At 37.0% G+C, this 19,230-nt stretch overlaps 1 protein-coding gene across 4 annotated transcripts in view; it reads left to right on the top strand.

Moving 5' to 3' along the window:
- The window catches only part of ptprea (protein tyrosine phosphatase receptor type Ea), a 328,457-nt gene extending 309,727 nt beyond the window's left edge, over positions 1 to 18,730 (top strand). For all 4 annotated transcript variants that reach the window (XM_051922103.1, XM_051922104.1, XM_028795296.2 and 1 more), the window contains 4 exons: positions 6,084 to 6,209; positions 7,997 to 8,148; positions 14,090 to 14,225; positions 17,200 to 18,730. In XM_051922103.1, coding sequence (XP_051778063.1) covers positions 6,084 to 6,209; positions 7,997 to 8,148; positions 14,090 to 14,225; positions 17,200 to 17,274 — 489 coding nt within the window. In that variant the 3' untranslated portion in view covers positions 17,275 to 18,730. The remainder of the gene's footprint in view (positions 1 to 6,083; positions 6,210 to 7,996; positions 8,149 to 14,089; positions 14,226 to 17,199) is intronic.
- The last annotated feature ends 500 nt before the right edge of the window (positions 18,731 to 19,230 follow it).

Here is a 19,230-nt window from a genome sequence, read left to right on the forward strand (position 1 = left end):
ACTTGCTCTTCTGAGTCTTTCTCTTTTAGCGTTTTTCTGACGCTCATTTTCTTTTTCTTCAATCGATCTATTTGCTCGTATTTTTCTTTGTCTTTCAGCCTTTCTTTTGTTGATGTTTACTTGCTGAGCTGACCGTTCTTCCAGGAGATGTTGCTTATATAGGATTTGATTGTCTGTGTCTTTTGTCCTACTTGACGTGTCTTTTTTTTTTGGGTGGCATGTTGTTAGTAGATAGTCACAGTAATATAGGTTTGTACGTCCGTAATATTTTCTCTTACAGTAATACTGGCTTGTATGTGGCTGTAATATGCGTCACTGTATTGTGTGCCTTTAATTTTCTCTCGCAGTAATACTGGTTTGTATTTCCGTAAAATGCCTGTCATTTTCTCTGACAGTAATACTGGCTTTGATGTCCGTAATATGCGTTTAATTTTCTGTCACAACAGTAGGCAATCAGCAGAGTCTCCCCAGCAAGTGATGTAATGTGTGGCATGCAGCTGATCATCATGCCTGTGGAGTCTCTCCAGCAAGTACTGTGCAGTTCCCCAGCAAGTATTTTAATCTGTGATGGCGTGCAGCTGATTATTGTATGTGTGGCGTCTCCCCAGCAACGGATTTTACGTGCGCGGCTGCGACTACCCAATCAGCACTCTCCCCAGCAATGATGTCCTTTATCTGCGTATCATGCGTGGCTGCGGCTAGGCCATTCACTGTGTGCCCAGCTTCCAGTGTGTGTGCGTCCACATCACCAGAAGACACACACACACGGACACCCCTGACCCCTGGATGCACACAGGGGTTTTATTAAAGAGGATACCATTAAATTGATTTAAAAATGCAGCCAAGGCATTACTAATGTTTATAATGGTTACCACTGCTTGAAACGGCTAATTTTTTTTTTGTTATTCATATATGGCTACAAATGCCAATTTTCAGCAAAAATTCCTTCAGTGTCCTTATCCTTAATTAGTCATTTTAACATGATAATTGGTTATTAGAGAAATCTTTGTAATTGCATTAACACCACTGAAAACTGTCATCCTGTTCAGTTGGGTTACAAGGTACTAGCATTCCTAAAGTTCAGTAATGGGTTCATAAAAGGTCAAAATGAAATAGCATTGTCGGGTCTTGTTCAGAAAGCGGACACCACTTTAGACGGCCTTCACCTCACCCAAATACTAACCTTAAGGTCAATAAAATAGGTCCCTGATGTTAAGTCACTATTTTAGGGCTAAAATGATAACAGAAATGTGAAACCTACTTCTATACCTAATCATAATTATTGTGAAACAACCAAGTGGCGTCCGCTTTCTGAACAAGAACCGCATTGTCAAGAAACATGTCTGTGTATTGTTTTTTTTTTTTGCTGAATGAAGGCGAATGAAGGTGTTTGTTTTCCAAACTACGGATTCTAATGTTCTAATCTTCTTATGTAGTTGTCCATCTTAACTCCCCCCCCCCCCCCTTTTCTGTCCTGATTAGATCCAGTTGGTTCTCTTTTCTCAAGACAATAACAGACACCTTTGTATGAAATCTTTAGTTTCTTGGCAATCTGTCACATGGAATCGTCTTCATTCTTCAAAAAGAAAAAAAAATATATAGACATGCATGTTGAGAAAGCTGTTTCATTTTCCATTTGGAGTTTGGAATTAAACTTTAGGAGCGCCAGTACCTTGAAACACAAGTTATCAAAATAACAGGTTTCAGCGGTGCTAATGCAGTTAGAGTGGTTTCTCTAAACACCAATTAGCACTAACACATTACTAATTAAGGATAAACTAAGGAAGTTTACTATTAGAAAACTGAAGGAATCACTTCTGAAAATGGGGCTTTGTAGTCATATATGAACAATAAATTAAAAATCAGTAACTTTAAGCAGTAATAGCCATAATACAAGCAAGTAATGACACAGGTATGTTTTTAAATTAATTTGATGGTATCTTGATAGTAAAAGGTATCAATTTTAATCAAAAACATGAAAGTTTCTGGGTTACTCCAAACATTTGAATGGTAGTGTATATCTGTGTATCCACCTATTACTTTTTTGCACCTCGTTTTTTCTAGAGTAGGGGTTCAGGTAGTCAAAGCATAGTACGTTATTACAAGTCAAAAGCCTGGGACAGAAATCCATAGTGTGACACTCTAATGCATGTAAACACAAAAAAATGACACAAGGGAAGACTAAAGGAGGCCTTCTATGAAATACTTCAACTCAGAATTAAGAAAACTGAACAGGATTTGAATATCTCAAAAAGACTTATTACGAATACAAATAGAAAATAAACTGTCCTATTCTGTCTTAGTGTAGAATGAGGTTTGTCCTTCAGAAGGTTTCCATTTTTCCTGTTTAAAGTGCCCACAGCTTAGTCTTTTTTATTATAGTATTCTGGCTCTGCAAGCATCCTAACAGTGAGCAGTAAGCCTCTCTAGCATCTACCATCTAAGAAAACATCAAGCTATAAGGCTGCGTCCAAGGTCACTGAGGAATCTCTTCCATATTTAGGTGATACTCTGCCAAGTGTTTCATTTAATGCAGATGTGCTCACTTCCTGTCCTTGAGGGCCGCAGTGGTTGCACGTCAAAAAACAAATCTCTTAAAGAGAAGCTGGTTTATGTGGTTACTGAATGCACATCATAGTGAATTCTCATCTACTAGTTTCTGCTCTTCCATGTTGGATTTAAAAAACCCTTAAAAATGTGGATAAAATTGGATATAGTCGGTATAGAAGTATTTGTTGATTGAAATTTTAAAAGGCTTCTAAAATTTTGACTTATTTTTCAGAATTGTTCATGTGTAAATTATAAGCTTTGCACTGCCAAGGATTTTAATTAGGTGTGGTTTATGTTTTTGCAATTTTCCTGCTTTTTAAAAGCTATATGGATAAAATTGTAGATCATTATTTAATTAGTAAATCTTCGTTTATGTACTAAAACAATAATACACTAAGTTTGTTTAGTTCTACATCCAGACTTCTAGCACAAATAGTACACATCAAGCAGTCTAATTAAATGCCGTGCTTAATTCAAAGCAGAAATTTACTTTGAGTCAAAGGATTGGTTGGGATGAAAATCTGCCTTCCTTGCGGCACACCAAGACTGAGATGTACTACCCTGACCTTGGAATTGCAGGCATTAGTACATGAAAAGCTATTATACAGTATAATCAGAGTTTAATAGTGGATGCAAGCTATCCCAGACTACAACACCTCCAGTAGAACAGTTGAGCAGCTCTGATCTTAGGGGTCAAATATTTTTAAAAGTAATAACATTATACTGTATCTACATGTCAGAGTCAAAAGGCTAATGTGGACACTTTGTGAATTATTTCTTTGTTCTTTGGGTTGAGCTAAGAAGTGTTTTGGCTCTATAGCAGTTTGTATTTGTTTAGACTTACAACGGGTTTTTTATGTCCTAGAATTTGAATGTTAGCATTACTTTTGTAATGCCGAACTTTTCTTTTTTTAATATTTTGTACCATTTTGTTTATACAGTACTGTATATGATTGCTGACATTTTATCTTCCCGTCATTAGGACAGCACATATGTTGTCAGGGTTGTGTCCTTAGATGTTACCTCTGGCTAACAGCACAGTGGGTTAAAAGGGAGCACCTCACTATTTGAAGGTTCAGATTTAAAACCCCTCTTGCTGGCCTTAATTTTCTTTCACAAATATTTTGTTGATAAATTCCTTAATGTTTTTTAATTCATGCATGAAGTTTTGACTTTGATTTTCATTCTTGTTTGGTTTTGGTATTTAGAGCAGTTGATCTCCCATTGTTCACCTTTATTTTGTGTTCAACTATGCCTTTTCTCCCGGTGTTAACCTCCTTCTTGCTGTTTTGCCAAAATAACAGTCCCCTTCACATTTCCTAAATAATTACAGTACAGCCAGTGGCAGGTTATTAAAATTCTAAAAATAACTAACTTATGTTGTCTTCTAGCCCATTTAGAAACCAATACATGTTTTCAGTGAGCTGTGTCTGCAGGGAAATGAAGCCATTCAAATATTTTGCTAAGGATACATGTGAGGATACAGGAGCACATACTGTTTGTGAAAGATAATTTCTTTGTAATGACCATGGATGTGTCAGTGACAGTTATGAAGCACAAGCTATAAACTACATTGTCTTGCTGATGCAACATACAACAGGAAGATGTCTTACCCAAACTGTTCATGTGCTGTGTTTGCAGAGCAGTTTTCCACCCACTAGCACTGCACACTGTTCATAAAAAGAATACTCTTTGTTTTTTGAAGAAGTTGACTTAACATAATCAGAAGCTATTTTTCAAATCCAAGATCTCATCATCCCCAGTCAACTTGCAAATCCTATATATTACAATGAATCAGATTAATGTAAACTACTATTCACAAGAAAATGCTCTTAACTGAGGCAGCTTTAATATCAACACTTAGGGGAATAATAAAGATTGCTTGTACAATAAAACGTTTTTGTATATTTAAAGGAGGATTAAAGTGGGAAGCATGGTGGAGTAATCTTTAGCTTTGCTGCTACAAGGTTCTTAGAAACTAGATTCGAATCCTGGTTTAATGACCATCTGTTTAGAGTTTATGTGTTTCCCTCATGTTTGAGTAGGTTCTTCCTCAGGCACTCCTGTTTTACTCCCATAAGGGTAATATTAAGTTAGCTGGCAATCTAAATATGACCCGAGTGTAAGTGAGTGTGCTTTTATCTGCCCTGTCCAGGCTTGGTTCTTGCTTTGCACATCACCTTCAATTGCATTTTTTGCATTCTGAAAAATGGGTGAATAGATTATGTTAGAATTAAATTTGTCTAACAAGTAGTATTGATATTACTTGTATGTAGTTAGTATAGTTGTGCAAGCCTGGATATCTACTGTGCATGGTTGTGTGAAATCGGTATATTTCAAAGTACTAAAATATTACACAGCATAGTATTTTAAGTTAGTAAATAGGAAGGTCAAGATACAAAATATTGAAGTTACTAAGCATTCTAGAAGGAAGTGCAATCTTGCAATGCAAGCATATTTTTTAGCAAAAGCAATCTCTTCTTTTTCATCTTGGCCATTATCATACTAGTAATACTAAAATTATTGTATATTTGTATAATATGGCGGAGTGGTGGCTCTGAGGCTAGGGATCTATACTGGCAATCGGAAAGGTTGCCGGTTCGAAATCCGTAAACGCCAAAAGGGACTCCGCTCTGTTGGGCCCTTGAGCAAGGCCCTTAACCTGCAATTGCTCCATTCTGGGTATGACGTTAATCTGCATGCAGCCATGCACATAGGCCCTCCAACCTGCAGGGAAAAACCTGGGAGTTGGTGGCAAAATTGGCACTCCAGCCACCATAAAAAAAACTCACACTGTTCCACTCCATCTGAACTAGTGTGGTGCTGAGGTGTCACCCATTGCATGGCTGCACTCGGGTCCAAATCTGGGATCCTGAGTGGGTTTGTCATGTGGTGGGTGCGGCAATGCGATGTATCAGTGTGTGCTCCTAACCTCCTCCTCTGTATAATATCTATGTGCTGTGTTGTTCTAACAAATCTTCAACAAGAATAAAAAAAAACTTTTAAGGTGTTAGCCATAGACTTTAAGGCCCATAGCCATTCAGCAGTAAGCCTGCTGGATTGCTGAGAATCGTGTTTTCCATTATTTTAGTGTTTAGGCTCTAATTAGCTGATGTGTGTTAAGGCCACAGCTCAAAAATCAAAGGCTGAAAAAAAAAAGTACAGAAATAATACTAATTCAGTGCTTACAGTACATGCCTCTCTGTTTAGGCCACCTAGCTTGTCCAGTTTTCAGCTAAAAGTATTCTTTAGCTTTCAATACAATTTGGTTTCTCTTTGGTTTGTTTTCATTTAAAATGTATTTTTTAAACAGTAGTGTTTTCCAGTGTGCTGTAGATATCAATATTGTTTTGATTTAATGAGATAGCATTGGCATTTTAGCATAGCTGTTATCTTGTAGTCACATGAGGAGTAAGTAAATATGCTTAAATGTGTCATACATGGCAAAAAAGAAAAAAAGTATTGTTAAATGGTGGATCAGCCTTTGCCAATTGGAATTAATATAACTTTGTTTTATTATTTTTGCTCTCCAGGACAAATGCTTCAAGTACTGGCCAAGTGAAAGTTCTGTAAGTTATGGAGAATATAGTGTAGAAATCAAAGGTGATATCCTGTGTGAAACATACAGTGTCAGAGACTTTATTCTCACCTTCATTCCAGTAAGTTTGCTTTCTTTTTAACTATACTTTAAAATTTACAATAGCAGTATTAATGCAATTCTCAGAATTTTTTAGGTGAAGAGTGTGGGAGAGAACAAAAGGCATTTTGTTTCTTGTTTTTCTTTAAGGGAGATCAAAAAGAGATTTCAGACAGGCAGGGCCATTTCACTAGAGAACTAAAAACAAAACCAAAGAGCAATTCAGGACATAAAACCTTAACCAAGTAAGGAGTCAAACAACAGTAAGCCTGAGCAGAATAAGTCACAAACAGAAATGCTACATTAATTTTTAACCAATCTTACATAATATGGCCCCACTCTGCACCAGTGATGTCACCAATGAAATGGTAAGCAAAACAAAAATAAGTTTTGTTTACTTGTTATATGTTAAGATTCCCTAAGTAAAACAAAATAAATTAAACTTACTGTCACAACTGTATGTTGGCTGCATATGCAAGTAAGAATTTCCCTCTGCTCCGTCCACATGACAGCACTACTGCACCTACTGTTACTGCAGTGGCTGCGTTAATGGAATGGATGACTTATTGTAGATGCATTCATGCATAATTCTTAAATTAACACTGCTATTTCTTACGCATACATTATTGGTCATTACTTGCTTCAGTTTACAATGTTATTTTTTAAATACTCCTTTTTCTTAATTAAGTTGGCTAACTCGCTTTCAAGTGGAGGCTCCTTCTCATTTTTGTTTTATTTAATATTTCCTTCAGAATTACAGTACATGCCAAAAGGGCACTTTCATCTAAGTAAAAGGCAAGTATGTTTAAAAACACGGAGCCCCAAAAGAATGGTGGGGACTTCACTAACAGTCGAATTACTACTAGAGGCAGAGTAGATTTGTGCAACACTTCAAACTTTTAAACTAACCACTGAGGTTGGTTAAAACTTTGCCATATGTTCTCTTCACATTCTTTGAAACAGACAAGAATTACAGTATTTATGTGCCTTTTAACAACTATAATCTCTTGTACAATAAGAACAATGATAATTACAAAACATTTATGTTCAACATCTTTAACTGTAACTCCTAAAACATAGGTAACATTAAAAACAATATTTTCATTGAGTATATTGAGGACTAAGAAAGTTTTTCATATTTTACCAGTGTTTTTCATATTTGCAGGTCTATTACACAGCAACACCAAACAAACATACTTAGTAATCGTATAAACCTGTGCTGTTTGGAAACATGCAAGAAATACCAGAGTAGTTCAGTTACAATAGTAAAAGAGAAAGGAATACCTTTGAAATTATGGATGAAGCTGCTAGTTGCTCATGAAGACATACAGTATGCCTGGATGATTATTTAAACTGTAAACAGAAACATAGCACAACTAGGGATCTAAGTGTTGATGGCAACTGTGCAAGTGATTGCAATGTTATACTAATCCATTTACTTTAATGTTAACTTTAATGTAATGAAAGTTTAAGGTAATAAAAAGAGAATATAAATATATATGGTAAGACGTTTAGCTTTCCTTCTAAGTGAAGCACATCATTTGCAGTACAGTATATCCTTTATTTGAAGTCAGTTCTCCATTAATCAAAGCATGTAGTCATAATCAGACTACTTGTACTGTACAGAGTATTCCATAATGCCATTTACTTGAATTTGACATGACAGCTTTTACAAAACAAGTATTTGGCCTTTATTTTGGGCCTGTAATGATTCAGCACATACTAAATCAGCAAATAAAAATGTTATAGGATTTTAGGATTTCATAAATAAAATCTGCATTTTCCAATAACACTTATTATTATTTTTAGGAAAAACAAACTAGACTTGTCCGACAGTTCCATTTTCATGGTTGGCCTGAAATTGGAATTCCCACTGAAGGCAAAGGGATGATAGACATCATAGCAGCTGTACAGAAACAACAGCAACAATCAGGAAATCATCCAATTATTGTGCACTGCAGGTAAGTTAATACTGTATTCTACCCAACCACAAAATTATGTATCAAACAAAATTTCTGATGTTCATTCAAATCAATTAAGCACTCTTCTCTTAAGCTGATTTCACAATAGCAACTGTTTTCTTTTCTGTTTTTTATTTTCAAGTCTACAAAATCAAACATATCAGAGAACTTCACCATACCAGCATTCCTGTTATTTCTACTATAGTAACAACTTAAAAGCCTTCATACACAGTCAGTGTACATCTCTACTACTTGTCTTCTGCAGAGACACTGTTGCGACAAACACTAAAATTGAATTAAGTATGTTGTTTCAGAGTTACATCTGACCCACACCAACACTTGAAGTATGATCTCATAAACATTTAGGAGATTTATGGTATGTTTGTAGTTTCTTAGCTTCCCAAACCTAGCACTTTTTTTTGTAGAATTAAACAGATGTATGGGCAGCACGGTGGCGCAGTGGTAGCAATGGTGCCTTGAAGTAAGGAGACCTGGGTTCACTTCCCGGGTCCTCACTGTGTGGAGTTTGCATGTTCTCCCCGTGTCTGCGTGGGTTTCCTCCGGGCGCTCCGGTTTCCTCCCACAGTCCAAAGACATGCAGGTTAGGTGCATTGGTGATCCTAAATTGTCCCTATTGTGTGCTTGGTGGGTGGGTGTGTGCCCTGCCCTGGATTTGTTCCTGCCTTGCACACTGTGCTGGCTGGGATTGGCTCCAGTGGACCCCTGTGACCCTGTGTTGGGATATAGCGGGTTGGACAATGACTGACTGACTAAACAGATGTATTTAAAGCATAGTCACAACAGAAGTATATTTAATGGAGACTGCACGACAAATATTCACTTTCAACTGATATAAAATCAATTAATATTAAAGAGAAATAAAATTTCTTTAGTTTAGAATTTATTAATCTGAGAAATGTAGTTAATAACAAAAATTAACACCTTTATATTTTCATAAGTAGTAATCTGGTAAACTAAATTAACATTTAGAGATATTTGAAAATTAATTTTGGTTATGCTTAATTGCACTTCAGATTTTAGATGCCTCAAATTCATTTTTAAGCCATCTTGAAATTATTTCACGTCATTTTTCAATCAATCTGCAATTAATTTTAAGATATACAATACCAAAGAGTTATAAAGATTTCTTAAAATCACATTATGTAAAGTTTTATATAATCTAAATCTATCTATCTATCTATCTATCTATCTATCTATCTATCTATCTATCTATCTATCTATCTATCTATCTATCTATCTATCTATCTATCTATCAAAATTCCTGTCTATCTTTATAAACTGCTCAAAAAAATTAAAGAAACACTTTTTGAAAACACATCAGATCTCAATGGGAAAAGAAATCCTGCTGGATATCTCTACTGATATGGACTGGGTAATGTGTTACGAACGAAAGGATGCCACATTGTTTGATGGAAATGAAAATGATCAAACTACAGAGGGTTATATTCAAACACATCCTGAAAATTAAAGTGAAAAAATGATGTGGCAAGCTAGTCCATTTTGCCGTAATTTCATTGCAGCAACTCAAAATCGAACTCAGTAGTTTGTATGGCCCCCACGTGCTAGTATATGCATACCTGACAACGTCGGGCATGCTCCTAATGAGACGACATTTGGTGTCCTGGGGGATCTCCTCCCAGATCTGGACCAGGGCATCACTGAGCTGGACAGTCTGAGGTGCAACCTGTTGGTGTCAGATGGACAGAAACATAATGTCCCAGGGGTGTTCTGTTGGATTTAGGTCAGGCGAGTGTGGGGGCCAGTCAATGGTATCAATTCCTTCATCCTCCAGGAACTGCCTACATACTCTCGCCACATGAGGCATTGTCGTGCACCAGGAGGATCTAAGACCCACTGCACCAGCATAGGGTCTGACAATGGGACCAAGGATTTCATTGCGATACCTAATTACCAAGGTGCCGTTGTCTAGCCTATAGAGGTCTATGCATCCCCATATCATCACTGATCCACTACCAAACTGGTCATGCTGAACGATATTACAGGCAGCATAACGTTCTCCACGGCTTCTCCAGACCCTTTCACGTCTGTCACATGTGCTCAGGCTAAACCTGCTCTCATCTGTGAAAAGCACAGGGCGCCAGTGGTGGACCTGCCAATTCTGGTATTCTTTGGCAAATGCCAATCGAGCTCCATGGTGCCAAACAGTGAGCACAGGGCCCACTAGAGGATGTCGGGCCCTCAGGCCACTCTCATGAAGTCTGTTTCTGATTGTTTCATCAGAGACATTCACACCAGTGGCCGCTGGAGGTCATTTTGTTGGGCTTTGGCAGTGTTCATCCTGTTCCTCCTTGCCCAAAGGAGCAGATACCGGTCCTGCTGATGGGTTAAGGACCTTCTACGGCCCTGTCCAGCTCTCCTAGAGTAATCTCCTCCATGCGCTTGAGACTGTGCTGGGAGACACAGCAACCCTTCTGGCAATGGCACATATTGGTTGGACTACCTGTGCAATCTCTGTAGGGTCCAGGTATCACCTCATGCTACCAGTAGTGACACTGACCATAGCCAAATGCAAAACTAGTGAAAAAACAGTCAGAAAAGATGAGGAGGGAAAAATGTCAGTGGCCTCCTCCTGTTAAACCATTCCTGTTTTGGGGGTTGTCTCATTGTTGCCCCTCTAGAGCACCTGTTGTTAAGTTCATTAACACCAAAGCAGCTGAAACTGATTAAGAACCCCCTCTGCTACTTAATTGACCAGATCAATATCCCAGAAGTTTCATTGACTTGATGCTATACTCTGATTATAAAGTATTCCTTTCATTTTTTTGAGCAGTATATATAAGATACAAATGGTTGTCTGCCTGTTACACAAAAATACGCAAACCCCTTGATCTTGATTGAGTCCTTATGAAATGATAAGCACAATACGACCCATGAATGTCAGCTATCTTGGCTACCAACTTTGGGCTTTGGTTCCTTGTAATGGCAAACAGCAGCACAGACATACACCATGCATGACAGAAAGAGATCCACCATACGTGCAGATAACATACAGTAGCTAAAAGAAAAAGAAACATGGTGACAACTGCTGAATAAAGTGCATTGCGCATGGCAGCTGAGGATTTCATCATACACGCAAGTCACAAACACACTATGGACCATTATGTCACAAAAAAAGTGTCAGCATCCTCGGCAGAGTAACTTGGCCACATTTCCATCCACTTACTGAAAAGCACATTGCAAATGCTGATCCAATGAACGACAGTCAAATGCAAGGTAAACATTTAATTGCAAAAGAAACTGATACACACCAGAATGCCATGATACTGCCAATTGCAGGAAGTTCAGTGGACTGACCTGGGGTGTTGTGTTTCATGAGAGGCACAATTGGCCACCTTTCTCTGAGAACCAAAAACCCAAATGTTATTAGTGTCCTACATTTTCCTTATTTTATTTTTTTCTGTTGTGGAACTTTGCATTGAATGGGAATCTCCAGTCTAGAGCCCCAAAACTTTATCTCCCTTGTCGATTTTAAGATATTTCAAATGAAGGAACTACTCTGTGGCACAAAACTCTACAAAGACTTACAGTGCAGTGGCATACCTATAGGCAGTGTGGCCATGACAGTTGCACCAGGGCGTGATTGTTGTTTCGCAAGGTAGTATTTATTATTAACATCCATTCCTACTTGTGGAGGCAGAGGTGCTGTGCAGTAAGGTGGTTGATGAGTGAAAGAGAGCGCACAACAGACATCATCAGAGAGTGCTCCACTTGCAATGTTCAGAAACACTATCAGCTCAGACAAACTCGAGGAGCATCCTTTAGCTCAGAATGATAAGAAATTGCTTCTGAGACCCATTGTAAAGAATTATTATTATTATTATTATTGTAATCCAGATGTTGTGAGTTCACAGCTGGCCACCTGCAGTCACAATAGAGCAAATATGCAAACTAAAATGGCTCATGGCATGTGCGAATCCACAACAAAACACTGCTTTACATTAGAATGAAAAGGTTAATTTTTTTATCTTTCCCACCACTCCATAAATCCTAATTGTAACTGTTTTATATACAGTAGCTGATATATGTGACATACCTTATTTGGTGGTAATTTTTAATGTGGTTTATTTTAATTTCATATGAAGTTGGCCAAATTTATTTTTGTTCTGCTAGGGCTCATCAAGTTCTATGCCACTGTTGGGGAAAATTTGTAAAACTACTCAGGCAGCAGCTGATTAGGATTTGAAGCCAGGAATCTGGAGCTGTGGTAAACAGCTGCACTAACCATTATTCTACCCAAATCAGATTTAGAATATCTCTAAGATATCTCAAAATAACTGTGAAATATCTTACAATAGACAGGATATTTCATTGAAAAGGTGGGAAGTTCCTTTGAAGTATTTCAGAATAAACAGGACATTATTTAAAAATACATCAAAAACCAGCTGAGTTGTCTGAAATTCATTTCAGATATCTTGAAATAGGCATAGATTCTGTTTTCTGATTATCTGGAATTTATAAGGAACATGGGACTTGGGTCCCATCTTCTCAAAGGCACCATCTCTTTGTAGTTTTCACATTTTCCTCATGTCCGCCTGGATTTTTCCTTTGGGTCAAGCTTGGATTAAGATCTCCACAGGCCCCTGGGTGGATGAGCTCCTGAACAGAGAGTTAATCATATTTTTAACAATATAGCATGCGGACCACCAGTCGTTTAATTCAGCATGATTACTTTCCACCCTTGCTTTTGGCACACGAAGACTCAAATTGTTTCATCAAGCAGGTCATTTCAGGACACAGGGATGTGATTGTTTCATCAAGCAGGTGGGGATGTTTGGTGAAAAGCCTCCTTGTCATCGTGGACCACTGGGCACACACCCAGAATGCTCTGATGGTAGATCTGGCTACTCTGTTATTTCACTCATATCCCAATGACCTACTTCTGAAATTAACTAGTGACTCTAGAGTGGTCCAGTGTAATTGATTATGGATAAAATATATGCATAAGTGGGCCATTTAATGAACTATTGTCTCATGTAGACTGGCCCCCATAACCCTGCATTGAACAAAGACAGCTTAAAACTATATTTTAAATATATATTTTCTGCATACTAAGAATCTCCACTCCAATATGAACCATTCACATAAGTTAGTTTTATTGAATTAACTCTCACAACTTGACTCACCCCTAAGTAAATAGCAGCAGAAAATAGAAACTAAATTAAAACATTCTTCCAGCCATACATCCTTGTATCGTCAAACCCCCTAGGTTAAAGGGCTGATTGGTCCAAGATGAGCCTGTCATTCTTCTTTTATGTTTGTTATTGGTCATTTTGAGTACTAGGGTGTTGTACCATGTTAGCCATTATGAATGTAGTGAGAAGTCAAGCAAAATGACACATTTTATTGGCCAACTAAAAAGATTACAATATGCAAGCTTTTGAGGCAACTCGGACCCCTTCTTCAGGCAAGATGTACAGAAACTGGAGTTCCCTGTGTTTATATGGACACCAGGACAAATACAGCATTGGAAAACCTTTAAGTGAGACATCTTAAATGTAAAAAATGAATAGACCTCTTCAGGCTAAGATTCATTAACCAAGAGAGGAGAACAATGTATGGTCAAGATCTTTGGATAAGGTAACTGTCCAACAAAGTCTTTTGAAGTTTCTGATGAGTTTTTCAATACAATGTGGGTCTGTAGTCAGGTTGTCTGTGTCAGTCTGAGAGATGCAAACAGTCCTCTTATCTGACCATAAAACTCCTGTCTCTATTCAAACCATGTTGCAATGTGTTAAATTTTAGCACGAGTTTGACTTCCCATTCTTTTCTCTCTTGCTGTGTTGTGAAGTTGCCCATAAGCACCATGACTTTAAAGTCCTTTAAACTTTTTTGGTCATTTTGAAGTAAATCGATTTAAAGTAATATATTAATGCTTTTGTAACCATTTTCTTTACTGTAGTGCTGGTGCTGGAAGAACGGGTACTTTTGTTGCCCTTAGTAATATACTGGAGCGAGTAAAGGCAGAAGGTCTCTTAGATGTTTTTCAAACTGTCAAAAGTCTGCGTATGCAGAGGCCTCACATGGTTCAAACATTGGTATGTATTTGACTTTAAGCAATGGTGATGTTCTCATATTATGTGTGTAAACAAACTTGGATGTAAAAATAGTAACACAAAATATTTATTTACAAATAATGACAATCAAGCTTTTTTGTGGTATTATTTTTAAAATGTAAAATCAAGGTTGATCAACAACAACAACTGAAATAATATAGAAAATAAATTTCAGAAAAAAATGGATTGAGCAGTGAATATATTCAATTGAGAACGTCAAAGTTATGTGATGCTTTCTACAGGACACTGGCTAAATTGGTGATTGTTAACTTTGGACAGAAGGACTTGGTGTAACCACCAGTTTTCATTTACTGTTTAGTTAAATGTCAAAGATCCCAAAGATATGCATGTCGAGGTAACTGTTTCCTAAACAAGTATGAGTGAGTGTGACTGTGCATGTCAGAATGACCCCTTATTGACTACCATCCAATCCTTGGGATATTTACTTTAATGTGCACAATTACAACGTGCTACATGCAGACAAATGGAACAATCTTTATAAATACAAAGATGGGTGATGCTGACCTATAGTACTTGTAGGACACAACCTCTGAAAATGATTTTGGACCTTGTCTGTCAATGTTCAGTTTTATTTATGAGGTAGTGCTGGCTTATTTCAAGCAGGGTCAACAGAAACCCAAACATGAGCCTCACTTTAGGATTCTATTTCAGTTTCACTGTGCATTTCAATTTCAATTCACCTCGTCATCACTGCTGATGAGAGGCTCCTCAACATCGCTGCTCGTATCACTATCAACAGCATGCAAAACCTGGGTTGCTAAAAAACGTTTCTTACAAGACGCCATTATGAGACTAGGAGAAGATGCGTCTACACCGTTGCCCAAGTAATGCTTGGGGGTGATGCTTATACAATACACGCTTAAACTGTTGCCCAACTAACACTAATGCTGTTAGCACTTTTACAGCCAGAGAGATCCTCAGATCTAACGCTTACACGAGACGTGTGTATACAGTTGCCCGAGTAAGACCTGGGACTAATGCTTTTAACCCTGTTTTCACAGCCCGAGTGACATGCAGGTCTAATGCTAAGGAGGTTAAAGTGGATGACAACCTCTATTTCATTTGCCCAAAATATTTAGTGCAAGAGAGCCATGAATAACATGCTATGTTCCTGCAGATCTTCCCAGCTATCACCACTCATACTGGGAAATTCCTAGATCTTTAACCGCCATCACCCATATTATTTTCAGTATAACACCACCCCATGAAAATCTGCTTCTGAGTTTCTTAACTTTATAGCAGCACAGTACACCCCTGGCAGCCTGGTAGCTTGAAGCAGTAACTCAATGCCAGTGTACTCTCCACCAGGGCATTTTTTTATGGCCTGACTCCAGCCCTGTACTGTACCAAGTTGCCTCGAATCTCTTATGCTGACTGTGCCCTCCTCCACAACACAAATAGTGAAGTGAGATCATTTATTTCAGTGTTAATTGCAAGTCCCGGGTGCTCCCTTTGTGGAGTTTGCATGTTCTTCTTGTATCTGTAGGTTTTCTCTGGGTGCTCCATTTTCTTCCCACTGTGTAATTGTCTGTTTGTTCATTCTGCAATGAGCTGGCACCCTGTCTAGAGATTGTTCCTGCCTAACACCCAGTGCTTGCTGGGATAGGCAGCAGCTTTACACAAGCCTGCTCAGGTTTAGAAAGTGGACAGATTGATAGATGGATGTTCTTTGCACAAAAAGGCATTTATATGGAATTTTGTTTAAGTTTACCCTTCAATTCATATCCAAAGTCAAGTCAACTTGTTGATAATAGACTTACCATCACTAGTATTACAGTGCATGTAATACTGCTACGTTGCTATATACTGTATTTTATCTATTACTACATTTAATAATATTTAATGTTAAGCCATTCCTCATGGCAAGTTCATTTCAAAACTAGCTTTACAGTTTGTCAATGGAATTGACTGTATTTTTTAAAAAGCTCTGCATGTGTAAATCGTTACTGTATTGAATATATATTTAGCTTACATGTGGTCCAATAAGTATTCCCAAGTTACTATGTGGTATATTCATGCTTATGAATACTTCAGTTTAGGTTTGCTTTTGTAATGCAGGCAGTGTGATGGCTGAATCCCTTAATCCCAGTTTAGTTCCCACGACAAGTCACTGTGTGAACTTCAGATATTCCCTTAGCCTGCCTGCACTCCAGCTGTATAAAGTACAGTATGTACATTTCTGCTTTACACTAAACTTTTAAGAGTCGCCTAGGATAATGGCATTACTCAGATATACAATAATAACTATATATATAAAAGTCAATGTATGTTTTTGTGTATGTACAGTATGTATCTTCCAGCATCACTTCCGAACGGTTGGAGCGATTTTCATGAAACTTGGTACACGTTTCTCATTGGTCAACTAAAAATACTGTAGGGTGAAATCAACCCTAACTCACCCCCTCCTGGGTAGGGTGGGGGGTGATCTTGCAGCCTTGTATGCATGTTATCATCCAGTTGACACTCGGAACGGCCACCAGAGGGCGAACTGGAGGTGACTGCCAGCATTCTTTATGTTTGAGCACCACCGCGCCTCCTTTGCTCTTGAAATTAATATAGAGTTGACTGGTTCCTAGCGTCAACTGGATGATAACGTACATACAAGACCGCAAGACAAGCACATTAGTGAGTCTTCATGGTTTCTTAATTTATTTTTATTTTTAAAGTTGTGTTTTTATTTAATTATATTTTTCTCAAACAAAAAAAAAAAAAACACTTTATTTTCCTCCTGGGCAACGCCGGGTATTTCAGCTAGTAATGTATAAGGGAACATGAAATTATATGCATTCACAAAATACTCAATAAAGCGAGAACATTTGTCATAAGTGGTATATTTGTTTTGCAATTTTACCTACATTGCTGAAAAACTATTACTTCACATTTCTTAGTGCTTCTGCGTTACAAATCCTCACTAATTTTTGCATTTCTTTTACAGGAACAATACGAGTTTTGCTATCGAGTAGTACAGGACTTTGTGGACATTTTCTCAGATTATGCAAACTTTAAATGAAATGTCTCGCTTTTAACTACAACGTTGGATTCCTTCATTGTTTTATTACTGTATGAACTAAGGCTAAACTTTGCTATGCACAAAATCTTAATTTGTATGTAAATTTGTTTAAAAAATTGTCTTGTACTATTTTTTCAGGATGATTGTAAGTACCAGAAAAAGAAATAGTAGATAAGATTTATTATGTAAACTAACTTAACTGATACCATAAAATCTGATTGTATTGCATTACGTTTAAGATATCTGTAGATAAGACTTTATAGTATCTGGTTAATGTTGTACATGCTTTTACTTTAATATATAGCAATTTTTCAGCAGCTGAGATAATTTGAAATTTAAGAAGTGAAAAAACACTGGCTGTATTATTTGAAGCACTTATGCAGAATATTTATTTATTGTTGTCTGTAATCTGATTTCTGTACAGAATTACTTGTACAGTATATTGTAAAAAAAACAACTCTGAAATGTATATATAAGTACATTATTTAAGATAATTTTTTAAATAAATTAGTTAACTAGGACACCTTACATGAAAACTGTCTAGAAAGTTATAACTGATATCATTTTTATATATTTGTATATATTTCCATAAACAGGGAATGAAATGGTGTTTCTCTTACAGGTTTTAATAAGAAAGAGAGTTCATATTAAAAAATAGTAAAACATAACAAATAACATTTAATTTAAAAGGGCAGTACATTATACAAGTGGGTACATAAACTCAATTTGAAGTAAAATTGGGCATTTTGTCATTATTTGGTACTGTAATATAATGAAACCCACGTCGGATAACCGTTAGCACATACGTTTGAAGCACACTACGTGATGTACACTGCCGTGTAATGATACTTTTATTCTTCTAAGTGAAGTTTGTAATATACAAAAGTAAATATCTGTTCATTTGTATATAGTTTTTGTTAAAATGCTAGAGCTGCAAAGTCATAGTTCTGTGGGAGCAAACTGCAGATATATATTTTTACAACTGTGCATTCTTATACGTATTTTTAACATTTTTATGTTGCATGAAGCAGTGCCATATTATGATTAGAAATACTTTTCTGATCAGGTAGGTTAAAATGGTCACTGAGTGACTGGAATTATTGTGAGCAGACGTACTGTATTTGTAATGAAAACTAAAAATCATGTTGAAAATTTGAAAAGGAGACCGTTTGTGTAATATTCTTTGTGTTGCAATACTGCTAATCCAATGCTGACTAAACAGATGCAATTACATTTCCAAATAAATGAACTGATAAAGTTCAGAGGTCTTATTTCCAAATGTATTATAGTTATATTCAGGTTTAACTTTTGGCAATGTGTGTCATGTAAGTTGGGCTTGGTCGTTACTATGTTTCATGTGTAACTTAATCCATTTGTAATTTCTGTGTCAATTAATGCCTTGAAGAATGTCTCTGTATATGCAGAATGCAATATCAAATACAGTCCAAGAACCCAATGCACTGCTTTTTGTTGTCATTTGACTCTGAGAATAAGAAGATACATCATCTTGCTGTCATGTTTATGGTTTTGCCAAATAATCAATTAGCATAAGGGTCCTGTTCTGTATACAAGGGGGGTTCTTATGGTCTTCACTTGTATGGAGTCTTAACGCTTCTTACATGAATGGCTCTCCCACCCCGATCTCTACAGTCTCTCCGTCACTGCTCTTTCTTCTGTCTCTGCCTTGGGAGGACCATGGAGTTGCACACACTCCCAATATCATGCCCATACATTGCAACAATATTTAAGGGTAAAAAATGCACCTATAATAATAAAACTAAATATCCCAAAATCCCTGATTTGATACAAATCTGCTGATGTTAAAGGAAAAAGGAAATTAGTTTGCATGTGTGTGGGTTTTAGTTTGTTGATAAATTTTTAATATGTCTCTATTTACTAATAATGTACATGCTCTGCGTTGTGCTTAGAGGTGGCTTTATGCAAATGAAGAACTCA

The sequence above is a fragment of the Erpetoichthys calabaricus genome, chromosome 2, assembly GCF_900747795.2.
Source record: "Erpetoichthys calabaricus chromosome 2, fErpCal1.3, whole genome shotgun sequence".
NCBI lineage: Eukaryota > Metazoa > Chordata > Cladistia > Polypteriformes > Polypteridae > Erpetoichthys > Erpetoichthys calabaricus.